The sequence below is a fragment of the Chenopodium quinoa genome, unplaced genomic scaffold (assembly GCF_001683475.1).
Source record: "Chenopodium quinoa cultivar QQ74 unplaced genomic scaffold, ASM168347v1, whole genome shotgun sequence".
In the NCBI taxonomy this organism is placed as follows: Eukaryota; Viridiplantae; Streptophyta; class Magnoliopsida; order Caryophyllales; family Amaranthaceae; genus Chenopodium; species Chenopodium quinoa.
The window spans coordinates 185,614-197,433 of NW_018745174.1; the positions used below are offsets into that span (position 1 = coordinate 185,614).

Here is an 11,820-nt window from a genome sequence, read left to right on the forward strand (position 1 = left end):
TGACATCATAAATCAATAATTTCCGTACTAATTGGCTTTTGGGCGTGGAAAATTATGGATGAGGCTGGGTCTACTCTTAACCCGCGTGTCTCTCGAAACTTCCCTCTTATATTAAAAATAAATAAATAAACAATTGCAAATAAAAAAATTTTAAAAAATTATTTGAGATTTTGAGTACTTCGTACGTAAGATTTCTGTTACGTTACGCCACATAATGTCATAATGTGATGTAATATTATTAATTTTATTTATTTATTTATTTATTTATTTCCTTCATTTTTAAGTACATCGTTGGTGCTTTAATTATATTCATACAAATATTTTTTGGGTTTTAGATTTAGATTCCATTATTTTGTCACACATTATTATAATGTGTGTAGAAATGTAGAAGGATAAATATAGTGAATGGTTCATGAAGTGTAGGCTAATTAATCACTTCTTTTTGCATGTGCATCATATGAAGTGTGATAGAAGTGGCTTCTCATTGAATTATTGAAATTTTGAGAAAGTTTTTGAGTTTCTGCCTAGTAGTAATGTTAATGCTATTAACCTATTAATCTCATAGGCACATACCTTTTATAGCTAACTAACCCTAATTAAAACATTATATTAGTATTTAATATACACTTACCATACATAATTATGGTTAATAGGTTATAATGTGTAATTGATCACCCTATCTAGTCTTCTCTCAACCAAATGCGTAAATTTAAAGAGTGTCAATTACATACATTGCTAATAATAACTTGTAATTACTTCCCTTTATCACTATATGTTGCCAATCATTATATTTTTTTGGGTCAAATTTCAAAAACTTTGAGCATAATTCTCCAATATCTAGTCTATCATCTCTAATAAATAATGTTTCGGGTTGCAACAATCACCACCTCGTATGAGGTTCACTTATAATTTGAGTTAAAGACTTATGTACGATGTGGACTCAAGTTCACTAGGCTGAGCACCACATAGGTAGCATGTGAGCACACCTGGAGGCTGTGTCCAAAGGAACCCCTCTAATGCTAAATTTATTAGCTTGATCAGAATACAATAAATTGGGAGAGTGTTAAGAGCTGGTAGAGCAAGTGCAATAAAATATTATTAAACATTAGGACGTGTTCAATACTAGATTTGAGTAGCTTTCAATGGTTTGACAAACAACTACTTAACAAAAAAACTAGACCGTTTGACTCGTAATGGCTACGAATGCCTTTTATCAAATGCTAAAATTATTATTAGCCTATACATGAAAATTAAAGTAGTTATTGAAAATTTAATTATCTATCTTCACAGTTACGGAGTAACAATTTGATGGTGGATTATAGTTTTTTGCACAATTAACAAATACTACTTACAATTAACAACTACCTCAACAACTAATTTGTCGAACACGCCCATTTAGCCATTAGATACAGTGAATGAGTGTATTTTAGGGCATATTTATACCCTTGGGCCTTGCCCAAAAGTGACTTTTTGGCGAAGGGCCAATGAAACGTGGCTTGGTTAAGGCGTAGAAGATTGGTTCGGAGGTTTCGGACCATACAAGCCTCTTGTATTGCAAAATTTGCAGCTTATTGGAAACATTGCTTTGCGAATTAGCGGCTTTATCCCCAATTAGGCTCGTAGGCCCATATAATTTTATTGGCCACAAGAACATTGTTCTTAAGCCCAATATAATAAAGGTGCAAAAAAACACAAGTACTGATGAAAATATACTAGTAATTCTTATTTTCTTTCCGATCGTCCGGGGCGTTAGATAAGGATAAATTCAATTGGTTGAAAAGATATTAAGTTAGGAATTCATGACAAAATCACGCGTCGTTCGCTGTAATTAATGTTAATTTTACTCTAGTATTTGCATTTTAATTCTCTAATCTAACGCCCCGGGGGCGCTCATTAGCTTTTGCCTTTTCCTAATTATTATTATTATTTTTTTTTTTTTTGACATTGTAGTCACTGCTTGCAAAAAATGATTTTTGTAGCACTAATCATAAAGCATTGCATACAAATGTAGCTTTAAGCCTTTAATTTGATTATCAACTACTACATAGAATGAGTATGCCAATACGTTTCTTACAAAACCCTTGCCATACCCTAGATAGTGAATCAATTCCCCTGACATAATACAACCAAACTCTAAACTCATACAATGATGCAATAACATGGTGAGATATAACAAATATAAGTCACACAAAGCCAAGAATCAAAATGGTGTAATGTAGCAATATGATAATTCAAGCTAGATGGAGTGTGAAAATGGATAAACTTGCTACGCTATTTGAAGATCATAGAAACCAAAAAGCTCGATTTTCAACGCATACACCAATAGTTTATAAATTTTGATACACGATTAATAGACATTACAAAATATTGGGAAAAACTCGTGTAGTATTAAAAAAATCTTTAATTTGTTATTCTATTTTGAATCTTAATATTATAAGACATATATTTATTTACTCATTATAAAAGGAAAGATATTTGATGATATATGTTTTTCTAAGATCTAAAAACCCGAACAAAAGCAAATTATATATGGAATAAAACTCTCCCTCATGCCCCCACCCACAAACCAACCCTATGAAAAAAGGGGTAATAATTGAGGAAAGAAAACATTAGGGAGACAAAAAGAAGAAAAAAATAGTGGGAAAAATTAATGAAAGTAAGAAAAAGATTTAAAATTACAATAAAAAAAATAGGGGACATATAAATAGAGGTTAATATCATAAATTCATACCCCTTTTTTGGGTGGGAGATAAACCAAAGAGAGTTTGCCTCTTTTTCTCTCCATCTCTTCATTTTCTCTCTCCTCTTCACCCTGGATGCTTTTGAACAACCAACATCAACAAACAACACAGTTTCTTCTTCTTCTTAAACCCTTAATTTTCAATTTAGGCAATTACCCAGAAGAAGAATTGAAGAGGAATCGGGTGTAGCATAAGCAGAAGCGTCCGCAATTTTGGAGAGAGAAAATTGAGATCGTTTTTTTAGGAATTTTTTTAATTTGGGGGTGATTTTAGGGTAATTGGGTTCTGGGATTTTCTGGGTTTGTTTGATTTTTGTTTGTTATTGTAATGGATTCTACTCAAGTTTCGTCAATTGATTTGATTGAGAAGGAAAAGGAGGCGGCGTTGGTCAACAATTATGTTTCATTGGTCGACCCTTTTCTCATTGAAGCTCTTCAAAACCCTCGTCATCGTTTAACCAGTTGAGTTTCTAATTGCTTTTGTTTGGTTGATTATTGCTTAATTTTGCTGTAATTTGTTCAATTTTGCGTGGTTTTGGAATTTTGGGGTAAATTTTTGCAGATTTGGGATTGAATTTGTTTTGATTGGATGTTAATGTTGTGATTTTATTGGTGTTTTTGCGTTTAATTAGGGTTAATGTATGGTGGGTTGTTTTGTTTTATGGCTTAGATCTGGTTGATTTGGTAATTGGGATAGTAGAATGGATGAATGTGTGATTGGTTTATGGAGATTTGTTGTGTTTTTATGGAGCTAGAATGCTCAATTTCGTATGTATTGCTGTTGAGTGAGTTGTTGGAATCAATTAGTATTTATAATGGCAGGTGAAGCAATGCGCCTCAGCTGAGGAATTGTATTTGTCGGTGTAGATGAGCTTTTGTTAGACTCTTTGCGAACCGCTGGTTTGGAATCTAATTATTATAGTCTTCTTCGATTGTGTTCCGTTTCAGAATGTATCTTGTTTTTGGTATTAGATCATGTTCTTTTGTAGTGAACGGGTTGTGGTCGAATTAGTCATGCATATTTCAAAATTAGGGTATGTTCGAATATGAATACATTTCAAAGTTAGATTAGTTCTATTGATGTTGAGTGTTTTCTACCGTTGTGTGAATGCCCTATGCTTTTATGCTTTTATTTGGTTGAGAATGGTCAGATACTTATGCCTTTATACTTGTGTAATCTCTGTGTTTGGTGGTCAGCAAAGGGAACATGAGCATTGTTTTCAATGATTTCTTCCTCGATTCCCCCAAACTTGAATTTCTTAGTAGAATTGTCTTCTACTGCCATGTTAATGTACTATGCTTTTTAATTTTGGTGTAAAATGGTGAGATGTATGTTTGGTGCATAGAGATGAGAGATAAGAGATACTTGTTCAAATATTTCTGTCCCCAAATGTCTTTTCTTGTAGCATACATTAGAGGTGTCCTGATACCTATACTGAGACTCACTTATATCATATTTCCCTCTTTAAAAATGAGAGAAAATCGATTACCATGTAGTTTAAGCTTAATGCTTTGTTAGCGTAGCAAGATAGAAGGAAAGGAAGTTCATGGAAAGAGGAAGGAGAAGGAAAGGATAGGGAGGGGGGAAGGTGGAATTTCATTTTTGGAGGGATGGTGTTTATTAAAGAGGTAAGGAAAATGGATCCTCCTCTTTCTCTTCCCTTCCTTTCCCAACCTCTTAACCAAACAAGGGAACTTTTTCCTTTCCCTCCTATAGTCCTATTTCTTCCGACCTTCCGTTTCCTCTAGCAAGGTGTAAATTAGATTCATGATCAACGTCATCAGTATTTTGAGGTTTCTTCTTAATGTATTAATGATGTTGGATATCCCCCCGTTGTTGCCTAGGAAATTCTTTAGAATCTCTTCGGTATTCTTGTTTTAAGTATTCTTTGGACTGTAGGGATGAGGACACAGACATGTCTTTTCAAATGTGTGTTTATTTTTTTTAATTGTAATTTACTACTAATTTTAAGAATTTGTTGAGGAGTTTGTAGGCAATTGGTGGGGACAATTGAACAGTTGAATGTAACATCTTTCTGGAAAACACTTGGATGTTTGTTATTGAAATGTTGTTTTGTAATGCTTCTCCAATCCTAAGGCATGTATTATTATCAATTACTGGAAAAGAATTTGATGGTGCTTTATTGGTGTAGCATACTTTCTCACGTGTTTTTTTTTTGGAGCCTTTTATGTTTGTTGCAAAGGTTTATTTAAGGTTTGAAGATGCTAGTGAAATACAACTTTAGTTCTGGTGCCAGTCAGCCAGTGGTTAACATGGATTTATTAGTTAGTTTGGAGGATTTAGTATTGTGAAATTGCAAAAATTTGAATAGCAAACCAGGTCAATCAGTCCTTTATAAGAAGCAATTCTTATGTTTTAGGTCTCCTAACAGCCCTTTTTTCTTAAGTTGAAGTGAAGGGTAATCTCATGCCTCCATTATCATGTCACTTTCTTTGATCTATTGGTGCTTTTCTATAGGTTATTTTTTTTAGATGCAACTTCACAATCCAAACAAGGCTTGGTTTTGTTTATAATAATATTGGGAAGAATGCTAATAGAATGTGAATATCAAAGGATAAGGGGGTGTTTGAAAATCTAAGAAAGGGAATAGAATCAAGCAAGGTATTGGGGGAAAAAAACCCCTTTGATGTAAGTTATTGTTTGGGTTGTCTCACCACTATCCTTTCTATTTCTTTTCTCTAACACTCCACTCCTATGTTACATGGACTCGGGTACGTGAGTCGGACACGTGGAGTGTCCGATTCGTCAATTTCCAAAATTTTAGGACACGGGGACTCTGTCCTATATTTGGACACGGGTGCGGGGACACGGCACTTTCATTTTTTGCAATAAAATTATACATTACAAAATATTTAATATTTTTTTTTTTTTTGAGGGATAAGTGTTTCCACTTCGTCATAAGTTAAAAATTAAAAATTTCTAAACAATTGCTGAAAAAAAAAAGAAAAGAAATGTTTTCAGAAAAAAAAAAAAGAAACAAAAAAAGAAAAAAAAAAGGGAAAAGAAAGATACGGAGTACATAGTAAGTTACCAACAACTCAAAAAGATAAAGTCTCTTTACTAAATTATTTATCTTATAAACAAAAGTTAGTAGTACAGCTGTATAGTACTTTTTTTTTTAATTCTTATCTCTATTTTGACTGTCTTCTTCTCTCTTTTTCACCCATTACTTTCTTTCACCATTTTTATCAGCTTAAATGGCTTCCTTTTTCAACTTCTTGTCTTCTTCATCTCTTTTCCTTTTCTAATTATTTTTTCACCATTCTTCGTCTTCAAAATGACATGGCTTCATGATTTTCCCATTAAAATCTGCCAAAAATATGAATTAGGATGTGAAATTTTCAACTGAAGATAATTTTAGATCTAAAGAGGGAAAGGCTGCCGCAAGTCCGCCTCCACAGCAGATGGTGCCGACAACCAGTACACGGCGGAATTTTTTATTTATTTTTATTATTATTTTTTTTAAAAAAAAATTCAGCTCTGTTTCACACTTTCTCCCATTCCCCTCTCTCTGAAGTGTCCGAGGTCAAACAGCCGAATCTGACACGAATTCCGTGTCCGTGTCCGTGTCGTGTTGTGTGACACTTTGGGTTTTTTGCCGAGTCCGGTGAACATAGCTCCACTCTTCCTCCATTTTTTCCTCGCTTGTCAGATCTAGTTTTTGTTGGTCGGTTGGGCTGTTTTCAATTTTATATGGCTGGCGGTAGATTTTTAGGGGTGGGTTAAGTTTTTCGGGTGAATGAGGTGAAGTTTCAAAGGGCGATGGATTTCAAGGGTGGGGTTGTGTTGGGATTTTGGGGGGTGTGCAATGTTTGAAAAAGTGTGCCTAGAGGCGCTAAGGTGCAATTCGTTAGTGGTCATGCGCCTCTTGCAATTTAGGTGCAAGGTGCATAATGACGTTTCACAATATTTTTTTTATTTTTTATTACATGCACCTCACCTCAACAAGGTGTGCACTTAGTTTTAAAAGGCGCAAGGCGCTCCAAGGCACATATGGTCCTTGCAACCTAGGCGCAAGGCGAAGGCGCGTGTCTTTTGTATGCAAGGCGCATGTATTTATTTATTTATTTCAATTTTTTTTTTATTATACTTAATACCAATTGAAAAGATTCATAATAAATTAAATAATGATATATGTAAAGCTAAGGTAGTCTAAATTTGAAAAAATGTCCATTCTTCAATTTATATCTTAAATCTTAGTTATTTTCCTTGAGGCGCAAAGGCGCACCTTACCAAAGGCACTTTGAAGCGCACGAGGCTCGCGCCTTCCGTAGGTGACGACTGGGCCTTGCCTAGCTAAAGCCCATTTCCCATGGGAGCGAGGCGCGCCCGAGGCGCACTTTTTAAAACCAAGGGTGTGCATAAGGTGCTTGGAACTCCGAATTGCATTGGTGCGCCTTGAACTTTTTTTATACTTTTTTTGTGGTTGGGGTGGTGATTTGTTGGTGATGGCTGGTGGTTGAATGAATTTTATGGAGTTTGGGTGGGTTTCATGGTGGCCATGTATGGTTAGTGTTGGTGGTTAGGGTGGAGAGATCAGAAGATGGATGGTCTTGATTGTTTGGTCTAGTGGTGGTCAAGGTGAGCATGGTGTCAAGAAGAGAAAGAGTAAGTGAAAGCCGGGAGAGGGGGGGGGGGGAGAATTTGTGGGTAAGAAGATGTTAAAGGGAATGATTAAATTGACCTAACAAGTTGCAATTTAGGGAATCAACTCAGTTGATTCTCTTAGCCTTTCTAGAATAATGCTTCTTAATTAAATTTGGAAACAAAGTTTAAGAATGTGGAATCAACCCTAATAGAGGCCATAGGGGATGTGTGGCATGCTAGAAGTGTGTGGACCTTTATAACGGAGCATGTCTTCGCTATAGAGGGAGGCTTAAATAATGGAGCAAAATCATTTGAATAGGGAGGGCTTTCCTTTGGGAGTGGTTTCTTTTAAAACTCTTGAGTTTTTAGTGGAGATTTCTGAATATCAATTTGTAGGCTTAAGTGTTAAAGCAGGGTTAGTTACTGTTAGTATCCTGTCCATTAGAAAATATGCTTGTGTAAGGCAGTGTCTTATGCAAAAAGGTTCTATAAAACTTAAATGAGAATGTATTGTGGCGGTTGCTTATGGTTTTCTTAAACATTTTAATTTATGAGAAAGTTTTGCATGTAAATTTGGCATGCTTGATTTTGTCGTTAACACTGTACATTTATGTCGGCCCATGCCTTCATTTTCCTACTATTTTGAATGACCAAATGAAATTGCTTGTGTTCTCTTGTTAATTTTATGTACTGCATACATCTAGATCTGTTAAGGTAAAGTAAAGGGAGCTTGCAATAGGTATTAGGCAACATACTTGGGCATCACCCATCTATTGTATTTAATGTGCCTAAATATGTTTTTTAAATTTTTTTTAAATTTTTTTTAAGCACAATTCAAGTATCACCACTTGTTTTATTCTTGCTGCTATTCTTCAACAAGTTTTGAAAGAGGGAGTGACAGAGGGAGGTGATACAGACAGAGAGAAAGGTTGATTATGATAATTCCGTATATTGTGGCATTGTGTACATAGTAAGGTAGAAATATAGCTGTAATTTTTTTTTCCTACTTCCTTGTCTTATACTCCCTACTAGGCTGATCGGTATCTCTTTCATTTTCTCCTTTTTGTGCAGTTACATGCGATGTCAATTTTGCATTTGTTACTCCACTGCCCTAGGGTGTGGTCATGGTGTTTTAATTGCTACTGATAGTTTTGTTTTTATGACTTTATTATATTGTACTTTCTTCGTTTTCTTATAAATGCAATACACCACCTTGACATGCTTTTTTAGGAGTTGATTAGAGTAGGTAAACAAGTGACTTTATCCAAATAGTTTGAACACCAAGACTAGAGTAGGGTTAGGTACTATGTGTATAAATTATTCTGATTAATTTGTCTGTTTACGTTGCTTAATCTCTTCCTCAAAGTGAGTGCCAAGAAGGTGTGTTGCATTTAAAAGAAAACAGAGGAAGTACGAGCCTAGTATTCACTTCTTAATGATTTGTGAAGTCTTTTATCTCCAATTAGATGAATATGCAGGCTCCAAGAAAACCTTCGATTTAGATTAAAGAAAAGCAGCTTAAATATGCCCTTGATTGCATCCTAAGGATCTGGTGATTGGCTAATTACAATGATTTAAAGAGTGTGAATTATCTTGCCCTTGTTCCCTTGTCCTTGTAGATTTTTTTGTTCTTTGTTGGTATATAAGGGTTGTAGACTTGTAGTTGGCTTTGATCAGATTCCTCAATGTACATTACATATGTTGCTCCAATGTGATCTCTTTAATTCGACTGAATAATGACGGTTTTTATTTATTATTTTTCAGTTCTGCGTATGGAGCTCGATATTCAGAAATTCTTACAGAATCCAGAGCAATTGCAGTTTGAGTTCCAACATTTCCCTACTTCCTATTTACGCCTTGCGGCACACAGGGTTGCTCAGCATTACGGTCTGCAGACCATGGTGTTGGACAATCTTGTTGATGGGGCTGGAACTAAAATCATGGTTATGAAAACAGCGGAGAGCAAGTACCCATCAGTTTGTTTATCAGACATACCTAGACAGTCAGATAACAACAAACATGAGATGGTCAAAATTGCTATCAGGCGTAGGCCTTGTAGATCATCTTCTGGTGCAGGTGACATGGATCTTAAACGAAACTCTGTAAGGAGCGTCGAAGAGAGGAAGGAGGAGTATGATAAGGCAAGAGCTCGCATCTTTAGCAGTCCAAACAGTCCTACGTCAGATGATACATCATCGCAGGTGTCAGGGGATGGGAAAAGTTTGTGTCCAAGCAAGGATGAAATGGGTGGATGCCAGAACTTTATCAATGAACCGGAGAAGAGTGTCAGTGTCAGGGACATAGGAACTTCTTCTCGTGTTGCTGCCATCTTCAAAGACAGAGAAAAAGATCGATATGATCCAGATTATGACCGTAGTTATGACAGGTACATTTGCGCTTCTCTGTGATGAATCTTTTTTTGCTGTAATCTTCCAATTTACCTTAGATCTTTGTTGGATTGGTATTGATAATATTGCTTGAGTGCCTGGGGGCTGGGGAGCATGAAAGCAGAGTTAACTCTTTCATCATATTGGATTTTGAAGACTAGATGATAAATTTTATTAAGAGATCCTTGCTTCTGAGGACTTAATTTTCTTAGATTTAAATCAATTCTGGAAGTTGAAAACATCCTTTTCTCTTTATCCTATTTTTCTATGTTTCTATAGGAATAAAGAATTTATTTTATTTTTTGATTAGAATTTGTTGCTACTTTTTGGCTATTGACATTATGCTCTTCTGCTCATCTTTCTTGATCTCTGTATTTGTTTTTGTCCTTACAATGCTATTCTCTTTGTATGACCATAATAGAGGTAATTGAGTAAAACCTGTGGATGGGTTTTTTTATTGCAAATTCAGACCCAACTCAAGTCTGGTATAACCGTATAGTGCTATTGCCCTGAAATTTTTTAGTTGGGGCCATTTTATATTTGCTGAGTGCTAATATATCCTATTTGGTCATCTGTAGGTATGTTAAAAGCTTTCCTACCGGTCAGAGGTTTATGCTTCCTTTCAGCATGCCCAAGTTTCAGCCTCCCTATGTGCAGTATGATGCTGCTTTTCCTCAGATGGGTCAAATCCCAAGAGCACAGAACGCCCTCAACTATGGTCCATCAGACCCAAGTATGAATCATTATTGTGCCATGGGATTAAATCAACCTTCCAGAGATGCCGTTTACATGCAGTGGCCCAGTCCTGCTATGATGTATGCACACTCATATGATCAGTTTAGACATTCTGTTTTCCAGGTATGATGCAGTTTTAAAATTCGGTTCATCTAGTGGCCATTATGTGTTAGTGGGTACTAGGTTGGTAGTTATCAACTTATCATTCTTATCTAGGACTCAAGGTTGCAGCATATCCACCTGTGCTTTTTTTTTTTAATTTATACAATTGATTTGAACATTATTATGATATATGGTTGTCCTAAACTCCTAATCGACACGTAATTTTTTCACCTGTGCATTTGAATTATAGTCCTAGCGTAAGTACTAATAGGAAGAAATAAGCAAAATTATTAATCGATTGTTAATCCCAATTTAATCAATGCTTTTTGAGTTTTTGCTCACTAAGGTAGATAGAGTTGTTATTGAGCAATGATGGGACACTCACTACCAAGCAAGGCTTGACTTACTTGGTAAGGTTTTTTTATCTTAGATCCTAGAGGTCTGGGGTTTGAAGCTTGTGAAGTGAGGATGTTTGGGGGTAGGGATTCCCTTACATCCCCACCCCCTACACTTCCAAGTACTTGGCCGACAAATACTAGACTAAAAAAATCATGAGAATTAAAGTCTGATCAAGGTCTTTCTCCTTACCATTAAAAAAATGATGAGACACTTCCAGGAATCGGGCTTTTTAGTATAATCCCAGAGCAATAGTTTGAGGTATAAGGTATCTGGGATATTATTGTGCAAATTGGAGGGTTGATTTGTGATAACTGAATTTGGATTTTATAATCTTCTATTAGAGCTCAACTGTAAGTTCATCTAATTTTTTTCAGTTATCTGATGTTATGTTTGGAAATTTGCTCTCTTTGTTTCAGGCTCCATTCTGTCAGCAGCCACTCAGCTTCGACTACTCGCAGAACATTTGACAGCTTGACTGCCATTCTATGGTGGTGAATGGATGATTTGCTACCTGTTTCGTTAGGTCTATATCATTACTTCTTACTAGGCTCCATGTTTAGGGTCATTTTGTTGAATTATGTGGAAAACTTAGTCTGTGTGCTACTTATATTTCGTTTAAAAATAGGACCTTTCCTAGCTTTCAGTTGATACCTGGCGACTTAGCCATTTCTTAGTCTTATGTCCAAAGATTCAGAACTCTTTTCAGGTCGACTTTGTAGTAAAATCAACTAAATTCGTTCATCACTCTCCTTTTCCATAACTTATGTTACTTTCTGCCAGGCAGTAGAATATTGTATGACATTCTATATTGTACGGATTTATCTTATTTTATTGGACTACCAGTCTCA

The 11,820-nt window shown here is 35.5% G+C and overlaps 1 protein-coding gene across 1 annotated transcript; it reads left to right on the forward strand.

The window, feature by feature from the left end:
* Positions 1-2,714: 2,714 nt before the first annotated feature.
* LOC110710538 lies at positions 2,715-11,820 on the forward strand. The gene is made up of 4 exons (XM_021888862.1): positions 2,715-3,201; positions 9,114-9,735; positions 10,315-10,594; positions 11,389-11,820. Exons 1-4 carry the CDS (start codon positions 3,069-3,071, stop codon positions 11,437-11,439), a joined length of 1,086 nt encoding a protein of 361 aa, XP_021744554.1. The 5' UTR covers positions 2,715-3,068; the 3' UTR covers positions 11,440-11,820.

Bases quoted from the DNA above. Each gene is read 5' to 3' on its own strand.
- LOC110710538 (XM_021888862.1), top strand. From the start codon at position 3,069: ATGGATTCTACTCAAGTTTCGTCAATTGATTTGATTGAGAAGGAAAAG. The intron at 3,202-9,113 runs GTTGAGTTTCTA...ATTATTTTTCAG, and splicing joins CCCTCGTCATCGTTTAACCA to TTCTGCGTATGGAGCTCGAT. The intron at 10,595-11,388 runs GTATGATGCAGT...TCTTTGTTTCAG, and splicing joins TTAGACATTCTGTTTTCCAG to GCTCCATTCTGTCAGCAGCC.